This window comes from Mustela lutreola, chromosome 17 (assembly GCF_030435805.1).
Source record: "Mustela lutreola isolate mMusLut2 chromosome 17, mMusLut2.pri, whole genome shotgun sequence".
NCBI classification, from domain to species: Eukaryota; Metazoa; Chordata; class Mammalia; order Carnivora; family Mustelidae; genus Mustela; species Mustela lutreola.
This window is the reverse complement of record NC_081306.1, coordinates 1,840,073-1,859,745: the sequence shown is the minus strand read 5'-3', so window position 1 is coordinate 1,859,745 and position 19,673 is coordinate 1,840,073. Positions and strand designations below refer to the sequence as shown.

The window sequence follows — 19,673 nt, the reverse complement described above, 5'->3', positions numbered from 1 at the left end:
CGTCACTGTACTTAGCACATCTCCCTCGGCAACAACCTGTCTGTCTGTCTCCTCACGAGCCTGCAAAGTCCTGGCGGGCACCAGCTGCCTGATCAGCCTCCAAGTCCTTCACTTGCAACCCAGCACCTGGCTTAGGCAGGGATTCCGTAAATAATGTTTGTTTAAGTCCAGGGCTGTCCATCAGGGCTCCCATCAAGGGCCCAGGAGTCAGCTAGAACCATCCGCAGCCCCTCCCTGCAGAGACGTCACTCTGGAATAAATGGTGACTCTCGGAAATGGGCAGGAGAGTCCCCAAGATCCACAAAAAGCAGGGGCTGATATGGTCAAATGATCTCAGTGGACCTTAACAGCTCAGACATTTTGCAACTCTCAAGTCTGTAACTTAGCTTCTGCAGGATAGGAATCAGGCCCAGCAGGCTCCATCAGAAGCCTCGAGAACACTTGCGCTGTCCCCTTCGCACGGAGGAGGAGAACCTGCGGAAACCCACGACACAAGCACGGACGTGGACGGGCACAGAAGCTCACTGCGGCACCACGGGGGATCCGGGAAACTGGACACAACGCGAGCGCCTGGGGCGGCCCCCGCCATTAAAAATCAAGTTTTAGAAAAATGGTCACAACGTGATCATGAATAAAAAAGGCTGCAAGACAACACGAGCTCGAGTTCACAGAGCAAAACTGTGATGTATTTGTACGTATTGGGGGAAAAAAATTCACCACAATATTAACAGTGGTTTTCTCTGAGCAGCAGAACTATGAGGACTTTTTTTAGCTTTCTGCGTTCTTCACGACAATATGTCAGGAGGGGAGAAAAGGCAACGGAAAAGGAAGTTGATCCTCCGCGGTGTGAGGCTGATGGCACCAAGTGGAGGAAAGTGCTGGAAGCTGGAAGTGTTTCATCAGACCCTTCCCAGAGCCAGCGGCTGTGCCTCGCGTGGACGCCGCTGACGGGGACAGACTATCGTGGCGGCCTGCCCGCACCCGAAGATGGCAGAGCAAGTGTCCTCTTCGGTGGAAACTTCGGTGCTGTCGGGACTGACCTAAAGCCGGCCGGCCATCCGTCTCTGGCCTCCCTGTCCCCTGCCTCAAATGCAGTCTCTGCAGCCACACTCCTTAAAACCTGTGGGGCGGGGGGCGGGGGGCACTGCAGACAAGAGGGATGAGTCAGGGGAACACCAGGGGAGCGGCTCCCCCAGCCTCTGCTTGCACACCTCCAAGGACTGGGAGCTCACTACGACCCACACAGCTGGGGCCATGCCCAGCAGTCTTGGAACGGAACAGCGGGGCCCACCTTACTCCCCGCAGCCTTCCCCATAGCACCCCGAGTCCCAAGTTCCGTCCCAGGGTGCAGCTCTCTTCGCCCCTCCCCCCGCGGGCGTTCAAAGAGCCTTTCACCAGCTCAGGCGCAGACCACACCGGGGCCTTTCCGCACAGGCAGGTGAGGCGGTATTTATAGCCCAGGGATAATTGGATGCTAATTCCTTTCTGCAAAAGAGCGAAGGGAGTTTCAATTTCCTCCTCTCTGACCTCTGAAGTGGGGCTAGCTGCAGCCGGGAGCCCACGTGCGCGCCGCCCAGGGACCCCTGCCCGCCCCCAACCCCCGCCCCGCACGGATGCTCATAAAGGCCTCAGAAGCACAAGCCAGCAGCCACCCTCCCTGCGGGTGAGCGAGCCTGTTCCCACCAGGGCTGGGTCCGCGTGACAACCTAGCCTTGTCCAGGGGCGCCCGGCCGGCTCAGCTGGTGGAGCGTGCAGCTCCGATCTCAGTGCTGTAGGTTAGAGCTCCATGCTGGGTGTAGAGCTCACTTCATAAAAGCTTTAAAAAAAAAAAAAAAAAAAAATCTAGCCTAGTCCTGCCGGTCCGGTCACCGGGACCGCAGGAGGAGCTGCTGACGCGACATCCCAGAACTTCAGGACAAAGCACCGTCGCCACACACGAACACGGCCGACAAGGCCCGGCTCTCAGATACATCCGGGATCCCCAAGTGCTTCCCAGCCCCCAGCCTCTCCCGAGCACACCAGTCACCCAGCCCTCCCTGCTGCCGTGGACCTCCGGCAAGACTTTGGTCCACCGACGGCCAGTGCCTGGCTGTGTGTCTCAGGCAGCGTCCATTCTTTAGGATGCTGAGCGCGAGCCCAGGCCCGAGGAGCAGGGGTGGCGGACCCTACCTGGCTCCAAGCCCACCCGCACCTCAAGGGGAACTGTACGGACAAGTCCCTACCCTCTGACTCTAAGAAACGGGGCCCTATGTCTTCCTGCAGCTTAATGGAGAGGCGGCCTAGGGGTCCCTGCGCGAGCCGGCCCTCCTCCGCTGGGCTCTCCCGCGGCCCCGCCGCAGCCCTGGTGGCTCACAGCCCTGCTGCCCACCAGGACAGTCCCTCCACCGCACGTTGGCCCCGGTGAGCTGAGTGGAAAGATGCTCCCTGACCAGCGTTTATATAACAACAACATAAGCATTTTATTTTTTCATTAAGCTTCTTAGTTTCTTAGTATCACAATGGAATGATGAGAAAACAAGAACAAAAACCCCACAGTCTGCAAATCTCCAACGAGAGCAGAGACTTCAAGGCAATCGGAGGGGAGGGCGGGAGAGGCTGGACAGAAGCGCCCACCAGTCCCAGCATCGAGTCTCTCCGGGGCCGGCCGGGCCGCACGTGGGGGCGGAATGTGAGAAGGTGGCACTGTCGCGAACAGTCCTTGGCGTTTCGGCCTCATGGCTGACGTCCGCGGGCGTGGCGTGGACCAGCCCACAGGATTCCCGGGGGTCTCCCTGGCACCTGGCCGCACGATCCTCTGCCCGCTCCCGATGCCCTGGGCACTCCAACCAGGGCTAAGACGCACCCTGAAGCCAGCTCAGCTGGGTGGGCAGCGGGATGGGAGCGTGGAGAGGGACGGGGGGCAGGCAGCGCTGTTCAGGGTGTGAGAATCCAAGGAGCGGCCGGGGCCTGTCCGGGAGCCCTGTGTGGCAGAGGCAGAGGGGAGGCGGGTGGCAGCAGTGGGAGCTCGTGTCCCTTGGCGACAAGCAGGCCGTGCCTAGAGCTTCACGGTGCCGGGGGGCAGGCTGTCATTGCAGAGTCTGTAGTAGCGCAGGTCGTTGACCAGCCTGTGCACGTTCTGGGTGAACGAGGGCAGGTCCTGCAAGGCAGGGGCACAGCTGCAGCCCAGCCCAGCCCCGCCGCCACCCACCGCACCCAGCAACCCCACCCCGGCTACTCGATCCCGGGGCGGGCCGCAGAGGTCTGCAAATGCTTTACAGAAGTCAGAACTGCGGCTCATTCACTCGCCCCGTGTCCGCAACGGCCCTATGGGGGCAAAAGAACAGAAGCTAACACCCCCCGGGTGCCCACCACAGGCCAGGCCCTGCCCCGGGCCACCCGGGTGCTAAGCCACTGAGCTTCCCCACCAGCCTGCAGCACAGGTTTCGTTAGTGTCCCCGTGTGAAGGGTGATGAAAGGGAAGCACAGAGAGCTTCCAAAACTTGCCCCAGTTCCCACGGTAAGAAGGGAACCCAGACTGGACTCGCCAGTGAACACGGGTATGTCCACCAACGCACACCTCTCCATCACCACAGCCGGCCAAGCTGTGTCCACAGACTCCTCCCCGCCCAGGGCTCCCGATCAGGAGGGACACCCCCGCAGGAGCCCACAGGCCTCAGGACACCAGTGGAGAAGGTCCCTCGCAGCTGGAACCCCCAAGTCTCCCCCAATCCAGCAAGACCACCCCCCCAGGTCCGCCTCCTCATGCTTAGGCTGGGATCACTGGGGGCCAGACTGCAGGTCCAAATGCAGAATAAGATCAATGGTGCCTGCCACTGCCACGGGGCCTGTGGGACACCATGTGGCTGGCGGTGCCACGGGAGTACCTTCTGGAGGCCCGCTGGTGGGGCCCCTCAGCATCTTTCCCCTGGTTAACCTCTTCTCTTCTTCAAACTCATCTCAAAGCCAGCCTCTTGTCAAAGAGGCTCCAGACGGCGGAGGCCTGCCCCTCTGCTCCTCGTTCCCCAAGGGCCCTGGGTCACCTGCGTGTGGGCAGTGCTCACCGGCTCCGCAGCCGGAACCCTCAGCCAGAAGGCCCGCTTCCTGGCTCGAGCATTCCCAAGTTCTCTAACTGCCAACTACCAGCTGAGCTTGCTGAACCTCCGCTCATCTGCCAACTGGAATTAGTAACAGGACCTCCCCTCAGAAGGCTGCCGAAGGCGTCCACAAGCCAGGGCACGTGAAGTGCTTGGCCCAGTGTCGTGCACAGGAGGGTGGTGTTGCCTGTCTTCCCAGCAAGGCTCCTCTGAAGGCGGGGAGGGGCTGGAGCCCCAGCGCCCCCACAGGGCCAGAGAGCCAGCCAGGTCCAGGTACCCGTAAACAGATGAATGAAGGTGCAGGTTCTTTTACGTATTCTGTCCTCCAGAAAACAAACCAAAGGGGGGTCTCTTGGATCCGTGGCTCCCAAAGGCCAAATCCCAAATGTCCCAGGGGGGACACAGAGTTCGTCTCTGTGCATTTAATAGGCCCCCAAGTGCGCTGATGCAGAACTAGACCTGGAAGCCACTGCTTTAAATCAAGAGGTTGACTGGTAAGGACATGACGACAAAGGGAGAGTTAGGTATCAGGACTTGGCCTCAAGGAGCAGGAAGGAAAACCACCCCAGCAGCTACTGTGGGCTTCCAGAAGCTCCGGAGAAGACAGGACAGGCCCCGGGGAAAGAAACATTCCAAGACAAAGGAAAACAGGAGCTGCTGAATCTAAGAGAAAACCAGGCTGACGCACATCACAGACGAGCTAAGAAGCGAGCAGAGTCTGTTCCAGCGGGAGCAGTGCGTCCGTCTGCACGCCAAGTGGGGCTGCGGCCCGGCCACTGCAGCACAGAAGGCAAGGCCGGGAGGCCGCAGGATGGGGGAGAAAGGTTTCATTTTGCCGCACGTCAGGCGGTGAAGGATCAAACAGACTTGTCCTCGGGAAGAGTTCCAGAAGAGTCCAGCAGGCAAGTGCGGAGACCTAACAGCTGAGGAGGGCGGCTGAGTGCCCAGACATGACACCCTAGGACAGGAGAAGCTGGGCGCCGTGGGACTCAGACGCACCGGCAACCACGGCTCCGTGGACATCCTGGGCCTCTGCCTCCCTAGCCCCCACCCCTTCCCTGCCACGTTCCCCGGGCAGACAGCAGAGGGCGACAGGGCTCTTCCCAGGTCAGGCCCCGCGGAACCAGGAGGCCTGGGCAGAGCCCAGGGTCACAATCCTAACCCTGGCGGGACTCAGAGATGTGGCTCCTGAGCACCAGTCTTCCCAGACTACAAGTCTGGGCTATAGCGGCTCAGGCCCCAGGAGGAAATGACTGTGGCCGGGGGTGCTGTGTGCTTGATGCGGGGCAGGGAGCCCAAAGCAGCAGAGGCAATCAGATGGACTGCCAGGGCCGGGGCCGGGGCTGATGGCTGGGCCGGAGAATGCACTTGCGGCAGAAGCCCAGACCGTGGGTAGGTGCGGCCCAGCGTTCAGCCACAGCACCGAGTCATTCGGGAGCCACCAGTGGGCACAGACCACACACGGAAGTGGCCGGCCCCTTCCTCCCTGAGCGGGCGCCAGGGTGAGAGCCCACGTCTGCCCGCCCTTTAGCCTGGCCTCTCTCTCCTCACCCGATCCATCTTGAAATTCCGCCCCAGCACGTTTTTCTGGTTGGCATCCACGCCGTCACAGCTGCTCAGAAACTCTGGGAGGAAGGCCGCAAAGAAGCCGTCAAAGTCCACAGAGGCCATGTTGTAAACGGCGATGCCGATCTCCTCCTGGAGCAGGTCGTGGGACTTGTGCACCAGCACCTGCAGCAGCACGTTCACGAACTGGAACAGCATGGTGGTCCGGAAGATCTTCTGCAGACAGAGAGGGCGGGCTGAGCGACGGCCCAAGGGCTCAGTCCGCCCCCGAGCCCGTCCACGTGCCATCCCGTGGCCCACCCTGAGCCCTCGGCCCTCGGAGAAGGCTGGGCCTCCGCCCACCCACCGCCCCCTCCTTCGGAGAGAGGACACTGACCTTGTGGTACAGCTTCTGCTTGGTGTTGAGAGTTTCCAAGTAGAAGAGATTTTGTTTGAACAGGTGAATATCGGGCTGGAGAAAGGACTGTCCGAAAGCCTAGGGGGTGAGACCACTGCGTTAGGGGCAGCACTGAAAGCACCTCAGACCCCGCCCTCCTGGGCCCCCCCCCACCCACCCAAAGAACCAGCACTCTGCTGGTTCCTCATGCCAGTGGCAGAACAAGGGTACCCACGGCCTTAATGCCTCCAATCAGACCTTGGAATGTTCCTGAGTCATCTTAGCTCTAAAGTCCTCCCCACTGGGCCTTACTTCACACATCAGTCTCACCTTGACCTTTTGTAATACATATCTGGAACCCATTATGGATTCCACCTTTGAAGCTAGAAGCTACTCAAGTGATTAGTCAACCCTTCAGCCAACCCAGGGGACTCTGAAGCCTGCCTCCTCCAGCAGAGCCCGGGGCCCTTCCCCCGAGAGACGCCACTCAGCTTCTGGGCAAGAGCGCCTCCGTGTGCTGCAGGCAGCCCCCTCACCCTTGGCAGCACTGGACAAGGCCGAGAGAGAGGCACACATCCAGCACCCCACAGGCCAGTTGCTGGGCAGAAACGAACTCAGTCTCACAAAACAGGCAGCTTCTCTCTACAGATGGAGACCAAAGCTCCAAGAACTTAACTACCTGCCCAGCTGCTAAGCGGCAGCACCACGCTCTGACCGGAGACTATGGAGCTTCCCCGTTCGCCAGAGCAGCAAACCAAGGGACAGCCAGGCGAGGAAGCAGGTGGCTCCCTCACGTCACCTGCATGATGGCGCTGAACTGAGGCTCGTTCTCCATTGGCTCCTCGGCGACACCCCGCTGGACGCTGGCCAGGACGCTGGACTTAAAGAAGTGCCTCCAGTTGTGATGGAGCGTGCGGAAGAGCAGCTCGAACAGCTCCGCCTTCACGTCAGGGGAGGGGCGCTGCAGGAACACACAGGCCTTCACAAGGGCCCCCTGCAGCTCCAGAGCAACACAGACCGAGCGAGCCTGCGACCGGCACCGGCCCGGCACGGCACGGCCCGGCCCGCAGGGTCAGTGTCCCGCCCACAGGCTCAGCTGGGCAGGTCGCCCTCTCGCGTGCAGCTCAAACCAGGCATCGTCTCGCAAAGACACGAGGCCCAGGTCGAGGCCGAGGGACCCTGTGTTCTTTGATTTTTTTTCGAGCAATTTTTTTCCTTAAAGATTTTATTTTTATGTAATCTCTACCCCAACATGGTGCTCAAACTCACAACCCCGAGATCGCGAGTCACATGTTTTACCGACTGAGCCAGCCAGGAAAAAAGGCTACTGTCGGCAGAACGAGCAGAAACGCGGCTGTCCTATTTAGAAAGCAGCTGGTGTGACCTGTCGTGTCTTCGTCATGTAGTTCCTCTTCCCACAACAAAGAATGCTGTTCCCAGCTAACCTGGTGATCTTATGCAAAACAAGTAAGAAGCTTTAAAAGCAGTTCTGCCCTCTGTGGAACAGGAGTTTCAAGTGCACCTAGAGCCACGGAAAGCAGCGGCAGAGGACTCCGGGGAGAGGCAGTGGGTAGGACCGACTGCTCCCTGGGCCTGTCTCCGCTGTCCCCGGGAGCAGGATTCGCGGAGGGGACGGAGGGAGGCAGGTTCAGCAGTATTTCCTAACTGAACCGAAAATCTCCACGTCATTGGAGGGCAGGCCAGGTCACAATATTCTAGATGTCTCTGTAGAATTAAAACTGTAAGGCCCAGATAATATTTAACTCACTCTTGATTAAAATTAAATTGGGACCAGAGGGCACGAGCTCCCATGGCAGGAACCCTTACAGGACCCGAGCGTGTTTAATGATGCAAAGCAACTGACTTATTTAGGCCTTAGTTGGGGCAATTACAATGGTTAGCTCTTATTTAACTATCACATAAAACGTAGTTAAATCCACACCTATTCTGGATCTTGTCATTCTGAATGCCTGTTTTCTACGGAGGAAGAGCGTCCCTTTAACAATAAAACCTTTGCACGGATCCAAGAACTAGCCTTAGAGTCTTGAGATCAATGGACGTTCTTACTGGAGAAAACCACGTATTCACCTAAAGTTAGTGCTTGCCACAGCAGGCTGATCTCCCTCACCAACCAGCCTTGCTGTGCTTTCACTAGAGAGGCTCAGATTAATCCAACCAATACAGAAAGACTGGACTGAAGGCATTCTTTCTTGGAAAAAATTATTTTTACGAGAAAAATATCAAATTAGCTTTAAAACACAATGTGTTTTCTTCACTACTTCACTTCCTCCCCAGGTGCAGACCGGAGGCAGCCCCGGGGACCGGGCCCCCCCATACCTCAGCAATGATGGGATACACCTGCTCCATGCAGAGGGAGATGATGCTGGGGAGGAAAGGCTTGAACACCTGGCCAGGCTCCTGGACCACCACCTGCAGGATCTTCAGGAACTTCTCCACTACCCGGCAGCCAGTGCTGCCTTCGTTGAGGATGCTGTCGGCCAACTGTTCTCTGCAGACAAGGGGAAACGCGTGGTAGCCAAGGAAGCGTTTCTCTGCGGGCCAGCAGGAACACCAGCGCTTGTGACAAGCGAAGAGAAGGAGCAGAAAGCCCCAGGCTCTGTAGCCGGGGCCCCACTGCTTCTCCCTTGGGAGTCTGGAAGCCACGGAGAACAGGTGTGCGGTTACCTGGTAAACATGTTGAGGAAAGTCTGTATGATCTGCTCTGTGAAAGGCACGCCCATCTGTACTCTAAGGCCTCGAAACAGAGTGAGGAAGAAGCTCAGCATCTCATCGGTCACATCTAAACGGAAGCGCAAAGCGAAAGGTCAGAAGCTGGCACACAGGGTAAGCAGAAGCCCGCGGCCTGTGGCCTTCCTTTGACGAGCCGCACGACCATCTCGACTGAAGGCTTCCTGCTCGAAGACGTTTCCCCAACGGCCCCAGAGCCCATGACGGAAAGTGGGAAACCAGCAGGGACATGCCGGGAAAACAGCTCTGGAGTCGGGAACCTCTGGCTGACCGCAGCTCACCAGGGGACGTGAAGGTCCCCGGGCAGCCGTCCTTACCGGCCGGCACCCAGCGTCACTGTTCTCCCTGCGACCACTAATCCGGGCACTTGGGTCAGGGGTTGAGAGGCTGAAAGTGGATAAGGTGGATAAGGAGGGTGTATTCAGGCTGAATGGCCCCGGCCCATGAAAGGGATTAATCGCAGAAAACACTGGCTGCAGATCTAAACCATCACCTTGGGCAGTGTCCTGGCTCTGACCTCACCCACTCTGCTCCCAAGAGGCAATCGGGGAGCGCGTGCTGACTGACAAGACTCGGGCGGGGGCTCTCAGGAGAGCCAGGCCATGGCACCGGGAGAGCCTCTGCAGGGGGCACTGACGGAGGGCGGGCACCGTATCAGCAAAAGCCGCCCTGCCCTCTAAGGAAATAAGCAGCACTCGGGAAACAGCTCCCTTCCCTCGCCTGCACCATGACCCCATCGTCTCGTCCTCTCACGTCTTGCACGGGGAGAAGGCAAGGACTTAGGAGTGCACGAGGCAAGGTGCCCCAAGTGACTCTGGGCCACACAACACCGGCGCAAGACCCAGGTGAGGGCTCCCGGAGTGGGGGGTGGGGGTGCTTGGCCCCAGACTCCCCATAACCAAGCCCCACTCTGCCTTCAGTGTCCAGGCCCGCGCTACCCACTTGGGTGTGCTCTACAGAACCCAGCAGTCACTGTGGGACTCGGGGGCACCCGCCACCACAGGGCCTGCCGCCAGCTCCTACCTGACTGATGGATAAGAGCTGGCAAGAGAGCCAAGGAGACCTGCACGGACTCCTGCAGAGACTGGTAGCAGATCTGCCGCGACCTGGTGGACTCCCCGGAGATGTTCTCCACGATGTCTTCCAAGACACTAAGTGTCTGGTGGATAATCACTTTGGCTGCAAATCAAGACTCAGTGTGTATTAGGACTTGTCTGCGGACAAAGCAGGATCACGGGAACGGGGGAGGGCACACGTGCACAGGTGTTCGGGGGACAGCTGCAGAAGTCCTGCTAAAGGAGCGCGGTCTCTCCTGATGGACTGCCCCGCCCCTTCCTACTTCCTTTTGGCTCTTCTTTTTCCCCTCTTCAGCGCCAGGATGCTGGGGGCCTGCCTACTCAGCTTTCTGGCCTCTCTTCTGCTTCTGTCCACCAGAAAAAGTCCAGAGAGAGAGGAAGGTACAGTGCGGCCTCCGGTTAGATGATGGGTAAGAAAGTAAGCCTCACGAGGGGGCTACCCCGGGAGTGGACATGTGCGCATCAGACTCGCCATCAGTTCCAGGTCTACGGCGAGCGGGGCAGTCGCACTGGTACCCGGCAGCACAGCTGCGGCTGCGCTCGCGAAGACGCCATCTGCACCCGGGGCCTGATGATACGTACGACGATTATCGTAGGATTTTGTATTATTAACCACATCTATTCCTAACGAGCCCCCGATGATGCCCCATGCAGCACCCCAAGAGAGCAGAGGCAGTGGTCAGCCAAAGGGCAGGAGCTCAAGGCGACGCAGCAAGGGCCCAGCCCAGACAAGCCGCAGAGGAACAGCAGGCGAGCACTCCACGGCCCTATAAGTGGGGCAGGACCCCTGTCAGGGCACCGGGGAGAGCCAACAGCCCAGTGCTGCAGGGCTGCTGGGAGGAAGTCAGACAAGTTTGAGAATGTGTCCAGCGAAGTGCCTGGGATATCAGAAACTTCCACACAGGGAAGCTGCCGTCCCTCTCCAGCACTGGTGGAGCTGCCTCTCGCCCTCAGGCACAGGGCTTGCCCCCAGCTGCCCCCAGCAGGCCCCCGTAGCTCAGCCTGAGCTTGCCACTCAGCCCTGGCGGAGCTCCACAGAGGCTGAACCAGAGCTGGGCTGAGAGCTGGCCTCCACCTGGCCGTGCTTCTGGGCCCCCCGGCTCCTCAGCCTCTAGGGGGCTGAAGCAGCTTCCAGGGAAGGTACGGCAGAAAGAATCGATCTCTGGAGGTGGATGCGATCAGGTTTGACTCCGGACTCTACTGCGTTTTAAGTTGCAGTTCCTCTTCTGAAATGTGGACAGAGATGACCCCACCTCACTCAAAGGATTTTAAAATAATGGCTCACAGGGGCGCCTGGGTGGCTCCGTGGGTTAAAGCCTCTGCCTTCGGCTCAGGTCATGGTCTCAGGGTCCTGGGATCAAGCCCCACATCAGGGTCGGGGGTGGGGGGGGTCTCTGCTCAGCATGGGGCCTCCACCCCCGCCCCGCCTGCCTCTCTGCCTACTTGTGATCTCTGTCAAATAAATAAATAAAATCTTTAAAAATAAAATAACGGCTCACAATAGGCTGGCCACACAGACACTGGCACGTGAGCCAAAGACATGGTATCCCACTGAAGGAGCCACTCACGCCCACTACTGCAAGCACAGGGACTTTAAGCCAGGACACGGCACTTGGGTCAGAGGTTTCCCCAAGAATACACAAGGCGCAGGGAAAGCAGTTTAGGGGGAAAGCGAAAAGGGTAAAGAGACCAGAATCTGACCCCTGGAGTATGAGGAAATTGAAACAAGAACCAAAATGCACTCGCAGAAATGTACAAGAGGAAACTGAAAGCACCATTAAATACGTAATAGGAGAACAGGTCTATCACGTGTACCCCCACTGGACAGGACATTACCAGACCATTAAAAACAATGCTTTCAAGAGCAAAGGGGCAGTGTGGTGAAGAATCAGGATCCGGAGCCATTCAGCCCCAGCTCTGACTCCTGACCGCACCCCGCACCACCGTCTCGGATTCTGAGCAACCTCCACCTGCCAAGCAGGGGGCGAGGGGCGGATGGGGACTTGACCGTGGAGACACCAGCAGCGCTGCCTTATCACCCCGAGCATGCCAGTAACGGGACGCACAGAAGCGACGTGACAGAGAGTACACAACACTGGCCAGGCGGTAGGTATTCCTGCCCCAACGGCTGGAAACAATCAGAAAAGCTTCTGGACTCTGCAAAAACGTCAGTGTCAGGTAAAGCAAGAACAGGAAAGCTTTTCCGTATTAAAGGATTGGAAAGATGTTTGTAACCAGCAAAGAGAACACATGACCCCGGACTGTATCTTAGATTTTTAAGAAGCAAAAAAGGCCACTCTGGTAGCGCCTGGGGAGCACCTGCCTGCGGTCTGTGTGTTACATGATGTCACTGTTATCAGGCCGCACAGCTTGGCTGTCTTCATGGTGTCTGAGTTGTGAGACAGTATCTCGTTCTCTGAGATAAAGGTTAAAAATTCAGGGATAAGGTGTCAATTTTAGCAACTCACGTTATTTAATTATTTAAATGGTGGTTAAAATGAAAAAGTCGGAGGGGCCAGAACACAAGCGTGGTGAAATACTAACAAGCGGTAAAACCTCACTTAAGATACACAGCCGTTCCTCTGCTCAGGCTTTCAGCTATGGTGTCGGTTTCAAAGCGTGTCAGAGTAGTCAGCTGCAATGGAAGCCTTCCCAGGCCTTCATGTTATCACTTGGAGAAAGAGGAGAAAACCAACCTCACCGGCCGCAGGGAAGACTGAACGAGCATCTGTACAGAAAGTTCTGGGCCCAGTGGGGGCCCAGGGAACATGCCACAGATGTGAGCTCTGCCATTAAGTCTGTTCCCTGTGGAAATGGCTCCTCCTGTTCAGCAGATGGCCCCAGAATGGCACGGGGGGCAAGGGGGTGGCATCCGCTCTTCAGGGAAGCCGCAGACACATACCCCGATGCTCTGGCCACTGAACTGTGAGCGAACATACAGAGGCCGCGTGTCACCTGCAGGCCGGAGCTTGGAGCCGCTGGGAGCGCCACTGCACCATCCCCTGCGTCCCTGTCCCCGTGTAGGCACAGACTGTGGGGTGGCCCTCAGCAGCCCAAGGCCGCGAGTGACCAGAATGACAAGCAGGATGTTGCCAACCCCTCAGCCCCAGGTGAACATGTAATAGCAGCAAGAAATACATCTTTCCTGGATTAAGCCACTAAGATTTTGGGACTGTCCGCTAACCACGGAGCCTATGCTGACTGACAGTAAGCTCGCGTAAGATAAAGGGAGAAAAGGCCATCGAACTTTCCAAGTGGGATTCCACACTAGCCATACGTAACCCCTGCGCAAATCACGTCGTCTTACACTAGTTTCCTCCCGGACTAAATCAGGTAACAGCAACTGACTCAGAGGCTCACGTGAGAATTAAATGAATGACACAACGCTACACACGGAGACCCAGGACCAGACAAACACCAGGCCATGAAGGGCGGTGCCGGCACAGCAAGAGGCAGAGATGGAGAGAAGGCGGCCCAGGCAGGGGCCCGCAGCCCGGGCCCCTCGCTCACTCTGCCGCTCTCACGCACCCACAGAGCCACCGAAGACACTGGAACAGAGAAAAAGGAAGACAACAAGATGCTAAAATGGTTACTTCCTAAAATACTGAAACGAGAGATTTAGTTTTTCCCGTCTTCATAGTATTCTAATATTTCTGTACAGTGAGCACTTACTAATGTTCCCGATTATAAAAATAATGTTCTTAACGAGAATGCGGAGTACTTACCAATATTTCTAACACTTCACAAAGTGTTTTTGTTGACATTCTATAAACAGTGTCTCCCAATGTTTCAGTATTGTCTTAGTGTGAAAATACTGTTTTTATAATATTTCTATAAGATTCCTGGAAATCTGATGCCTTCTACTTGAACTGAGTTTTCTTATCTTTTTCCTCTCTTTTGAATATAAACAATCAGACTTGAAGTGTCATGTGTAAAGATACCAAGTTTTTTCAAAGCCTCTAAAACACAGGTTTTTAGAGAAAGGTTAAAAATAATTTCAAAAGACAGTACTTAAATCCATTTTTCCCAACGTGCAGAGGTGAAGTGCTTTGATTGCTTCTACAAGTATCTGAAATGGATCAGTTAGTCACTGAAGACTGTTTCTCCACGGAGGGCATCATCGGTGGTTGGCTTATTTTTGACCTTTTCACTAAGCGAAGGGGCCTCCTACATACAGGAAGCAGGTGCAGCGGACCCGGGCACAGAACTCCCCCGCCAGCGGCCGTGCGACAATGGACAGGTGAATACTTCATCAGCCACAAAGGAAGACAGCGCCTGCCCTATCTCCCCGGCCAGCCCTGCCTTGGGGATACTCACTGTCATCCAGTGGCATCTTCCTCTGTGGGGCGCCAGCATCGGGTTTCAGGTTGCGATAGTCCCGCGAGAGCGCAGAGATGAGGCTGGCGTGGTTGATGGAGCGCACGGGCCACTGCTGCTCGTTCTCGGGGAGGTTTGGCCACGGAAGCAGCAGGATATTGGAAAGGGCTCGGCACACCAACACCTGAGCCTGGAGGAGACCCGCACGTCAAGGAGCGAAGAGCAACATGCAAGTGCACATGACACGGCCTAGGCACCTGCCACACACAGACTCACAGACACACACAGTTCTGACCTCCCGGCTCCTTTCTCACAGGCTGGCCTGGGGGTTCGGTCCGAGTCTAAGGTAATGCCGGGAGGGGAAACTGAAGCAGGGACACCTAGTCTGGGTCCAGCGCGCTCCAGGGCCGGCCCCGATAGCCTTTCCTGGTGACATCCCTCCCCCGGCAGCAAAAGCACTACAGAGGGAGAAGTCACGGACACCGCAGACACTGGCCTCCGACACCCTCCGAGACGCTGCTCAGAACAGGGCTGAGAGCGCGAGGCCGCCAGAGCAGCTCCCACGGTCACTGTGCCCTTGGCGCTGGGTCAGAAGCAGCACGTTCACAGCCAGGTGCTCTCAAGTAACTGATCTGACTGCCCTCTGACACCACCTCTGTTTTGTTTGTTTTTAAACTTCTAGCCTGAGCCTCCTGAAGGATTTCATGACAATCACTGACTGGATGGAGTATCTCTAGCTCAAGAAAATACAACAGAAACAGACTGTTTGTAAACCAAAAGGAGCGCAAGGGGACTCTGCCATCACCAGCACATGGCCGGCTCTCAAGGCAGCACCCCTGGCTGCCTCCCGGGAGAACTGTTCTTGTGTTCTGCACACTGTGCGGCCGCGCGGGAAGGGCCCATCGGGAGGGCACGGAGGCTGTGGAGGAAACCGCCCCTGTCGGCACGGCCTGTAAACTCCAAGTGCAAGAGAAGAGCCTCCTCCTCCTTCTTGGCCTCCCCGAGTCTGAGCCACGTAGCTCCAGGGCTGCTGCGGGTGGGCCCCGGGGTCTCACCTTATCGATAAGTCGCTGAGCAGAGGCATCGGTGATTCTGTTGAACACCTTCTGCACCGCGGGGATGCTGATCAGAAAGACAGGCCGCACGGTGGTGGCCAGGGACACCAGTAAGTGGCAGGCAGACAGCAGCAACTTGTCCTGGACCTGGAGACAGAAGAGGACATCCCGGCTCACTCGCTCTCCTGGGGGGCCGCTACGAGAAGAACTTTAATGAGGTAGCCCAAGCCAAATACAGCGCTGGGAGCCATGATACCACCCAGGCTCGGTATCCAAGCCTCTAGGGATGATGGCCAGCAATGCGCCCTCCTCTGTGCCGCATCACAGCTCCTGACATCAAGATGGAAAACAAGCCCCTCTGGTTCCTCTTGGCTTTAGTCACCGAAACCTCTGGGCTCAGTTACTTGTCAGCTCCACAACCCCACGGCAAATCCCCTGGCATACCATTCAAACTACTCAGGATCGTTCATCTCACTCCAACCACGCCAACCTCTCTCTCCACCTGCCTTCCTGCACCCCACCCGTCCCGCCAGGCTCTCCTGCTTCCTCCACCCAGTGTGCCAATCAAAGCCTTGGTTCAGGACCATCTGTCCTTTTCAAATTAGCCAAAGAGAAAACTACAGATAGAACCTAATGCTGGCAAGACTGGTGAAATAAGGCACACCGAAGAGTCATGGGCATGCAGAATTACTTTGGAAAGAAATATCAGAAAGTCTTAGAACCTTTAATCCCACTTACTCTAAAAAAATCACCCAAAAGGATAAAGCTAAGCTCGGGAGTACATACATTTCAGAATTACCTAAGGTGACTTTTTTTCAAATGGAGGTAACTTTAAAGTCCAGCAACGGCTAGGTAAATTATAAATTATATAACCCCCCCTCATGGGACACTATAACTCATTTACAAATTATGATTACAAACTCAACAAAAAATTATGGAAAACAATACACTGTAAAGAGCAGAGCAGAATGCTACCCGTGGTTAAAACTACAAAAAGACAAACAAACATCTATATGTTACATAATATAAATCAGGGGTCTTCTCGAAGGACAACTGAGGAGAATCTATCCAATTTACGTGGATACACCTTTGACAGCAAATCCACTTCCCGGAATCCATCCTACAGGGATATATACACCAAGAACTAACTTCCATCAACAGGAAAATTATAAAACATCCCACTACAGAATGGTAGGGTTTCAGAGAGGGAACTCAAGAGTATCACAACTTTCTGGTCTATAAATCTGAATGGTATTTTACAAGGATATTCTAACAAGGAGCATATATTTATGTGGGACTTAGCTAAAAAAATAAAGTTATATTTGAATTGATGTGGGCCGCAGTTCAAAAGGAACATGACATGACACGCTGTTCTACCACAGTGGTGAGAACTAAGGGTCTAATACCAAGCAAGATCTGGATTCTCTAGTAAGTGGGCATTTGGACAGAAGGGCAAGGAGTCAGCTGCGAAGTGCGGTGCCGCTGTTTCAGGACCTTGGTGCTGATCAGAGGTGTGACCGCATCCATGGTGGTGGAGATGAGCGTAACAAACTGCTGTGTGTTCTGCCGATGGGCTTCGCTGCAGTACTGCGCCAGCCAGTGCGAGTAAGCCTGCAGAGCGGCCAGCGACTGCGCGTGCCTGCGAAGGGGGGAGAAGATGCCATGTTAAAGGTCAAGGTCAAAATATGTTAGCATGAAAGGAAGAATCCCACCCAGAGCATTCACTGTTTGAAGACACGTGTGATGGCACAGAAATCATTTACTTGCTCAGGTAGGACCTAAAAATGAAAACACCATCTAACCCTTGCCGCCGCTGCCTCTACCACAGAAGGCAGTCAGCCCTCGAAGCAGCTCTGGCTCCTCTAGTGGAGAATGCACTTTAGAAACCAAGAGCCAGGGTCCTCAGGGGACCGTCCTTTCTGGGGTCTCATTGCTCCCAGGAACTTTTGTTGGAGGACAGAGCTAGGACTCAGGCAAACCACGTGGAAATCAAACTGAGCATCAACTCAGGAGGGCAAGCTGACCTCGAGGCAGGAAGAACACACGGCCACATAAATGTCAAACACCAATCTCCTATAGTACAAAAACAACTAGACAAATTCAGATTTTTACGATTTTCTAAAATAAATAAATAAAGGTCTAAATGTCCAAAAATTCAGTTTCTCTTTCCCTCTCTTCCGCTCTCTTTCTCTCCCCTGTCCCCTACCAACATGCACAATCTGGAGAGCTGGTCTAGATGACAGAAGGTAAACGTGACATGATTCATGATTAGTTAGACCCTGGGTCAAAAAAAAAAGGACATTTCTGAGATGACTGGGAAAATCTGAGTATGGAAAAATAATGCAGATACACACACACACACACGCACACGCACACACTCTTTAAAATGCTACATATTGGGGCACCTGGGTGGCTCAGTCAGTTGAACGTCCCAAATCTTGCTGTCGGTTCAGGTCATGATCTCAAGGTCTTAAGATCCATCCCAACACAGTGCAGAATCTGCTTAAGATTCTCTCCCTCTGAGGGCAGGGGATGGGGGAATGGATAAGCCCAGTGATGGGTACGAAGGAGCGGAGCGCATGTATTGCGTGGAGCACTGGGTGTTCTATGCAAACAATGAATCTTAGAACATTGTATCAAAAAAAAACTAATGATGTACTGTATGGTGACTAACATAATAAAAAATTAAAAAAAAAGATTCTCTCCCTCTCCCTCCACTCATGTGTGCTCGCTCTCTACCTCAAATAAATAAAATCAGATGATTTTGTTCCTAGAGAAACATGCTAAAGGATTTATAGATGAAGTGACATGTTGTCTGCAATTTACTTTCCAACAGTTCACCTAAAAAAATAAAAAAGTATGTGTTCTCATGTGAATACAAAAAGAAAGCATAAGAAACAAAAGCCAATGGGGCAAAATACTCGTAACTGATGAGTCTAGTTTGAGTGTGTAAGGGTGTTCATTCTCTTTTTCCCTTTACTACAGGTAGTCACTTTTTCAAGATGAGAAGTTAGGTAAGAAAAGTATTAAGTACCTTAAAGTACGAAAATACAGGTAATTCATAGTGACCAAGCAGTTACTTTGTATTTTATATTTAGAATGCATTGATTCTCCTACCCTTCAAGCTTTGAGTACCAAAATTAAGAAAAAGGACATCAGGGGGCGCCTGGGTGGCTCAGTGGGTTAAGCCGCTGCCTTCGGCTCAGGTCATGATCTCAGGGTCCTGGGATCGAGTCCCGCATCGGGCTCTCTGCTCAGCGGGGAGCCTGCTTCTCTCTCTCTCTCTCTCTGCCTGCCTCTCTATCTACTTGTGATTTCTCTCTGTCAAATAAATAAATAAAATCTTTAAAAAAAAAAAAAAAGAAAAAAAGAAAAAGGACATCAGTGTGCCTTTGGGGTCTAGGACTTTCAGTCAATCTAACCAATGCACAGAGCTCCGTAAGGCTGGAGAGAGGGGGCTCTGAAACTTCCTGAAACTATGTGCAAGATGTTGTGTTTATGAGCAAATTAGCATTTTTCTCGGCAGAAGCTTCACAGCTTTCTCTAAATTCTCAAAAAGGAAAGCTATATATATACACGCATATACACACACTCTTTAAAAAAAAAAAATCCTAAACTGCTCTAGTAAATAAGACTCTATCATTTACCTAATTTGCAGCTCAAGAACTATCTAGAACAGGGGTTAGCAGACTTTTTCTGCCAACACCAGAGTATAAATATTTTGGGCTGTGCAGGCCATACATACTCTCTCCGTCACAGCTACTCAGCTCTGTTGCCGGGGCACAAAAGCAGTCACAGACGATGCGTAAATGAATGGGCGTGGCTGTGCTCCAGTAAAACTCGATTTACAGAAGCTGGCAGTGGGCCCGATTTGGTACAGGCCGTAGTCTGCCAACCTTTGCTCTGTTCTGGAGCAGGTCTGGGCACTGTGGTCTCAGGGACATGGCCCCACCTCCAGTCCCCATTCCTGTAAGCCTCCCACAGTCACTTTCCGAATGGCTCTCCACTGTCCAAAAGGCTCCTCTGAGTGTGGTCCCCGAACGTCCTTCAAAGTCACTCAAGTTCCCGTGTAACACCAACACCCGAGGAGCCTCAGGCCGCCCTGCGGTAGTCAAGACTCTCCGAGTCACTCTCCACAGGCTACAGCTTCAGGCACTGGCCTACAGAATAAGACTTGAGGCTCTCAAGCTGTTTCCACTGTGGTCCACCCATGACTCCGCGGCCTCGTCTGCCACCACACACACTGCTTACCGCCCCCCTGACTGCGGGACCCCGCGACACATGTGTGTCTGGGCTCCTGCCGCTCCTCCCTCCCGGAGTGCCCACTCCATGCACGCCCCGCTCTCGGCCGTCACCTGCTCGCTGCATTCCACGTATTCCAACCACCCCTGCCCCTAGACCACCTTCTCTTCCTGGGTTGGGAGGAGGGAGTCCTTCTCTTCTTCACAGCAACCACCGCTGT

The 19,673-nt window shown here is 54.8% G+C and overlaps 1 protein-coding gene across 3 annotated transcripts in view; it reads right to left on the bottom strand.

Annotated features, from left to right (window-relative positions):
- Positions 1-2,434: 2,434 nt before the first annotated feature.
- XPO6 (exportin 6) overlaps positions 2,435-19,673 on the bottom strand; it is a 101,114-nt gene continuing 83,875 nt past the window's right edge. For 2 of the 3 annotated variants that reach the window (XM_059155341.1, XM_059155340.1), the window contains exons 15-24: positions 16,706-16,850; positions 15,212-15,358; positions 14,157-14,346; positions 9,787-9,942; positions 8,701-8,815; positions 8,353-8,524; positions 6,815-6,976; positions 6,016-6,114; positions 5,625-5,855; positions 2,435-3,136 (exon numbers count right to left, since the gene is read on the bottom strand). In XM_059155341.1, the coding sequence (XP_059011324.1) occupies positions 3,035-3,136; positions 5,625-5,855; positions 6,016-6,114; positions 6,815-6,976; positions 8,353-8,524; positions 8,701-8,815; positions 9,787-9,942; positions 14,157-14,346; positions 15,212-15,358; positions 16,706-16,850 (1,519 nt within the window). In that variant the 3' untranslated portion in view covers positions 2,435-3,034. The remainder of the gene's footprint in view (positions 3,137-5,624; positions 5,856-6,015; positions 6,115-6,814; positions 6,977-8,352; positions 8,525-8,700; positions 8,816-9,786; positions 9,943-14,156; positions 14,347-15,211; positions 15,359-16,705; positions 16,851-19,673) is intronic. The other variant, XM_059155342.1, reaches the window with a different exon arrangement.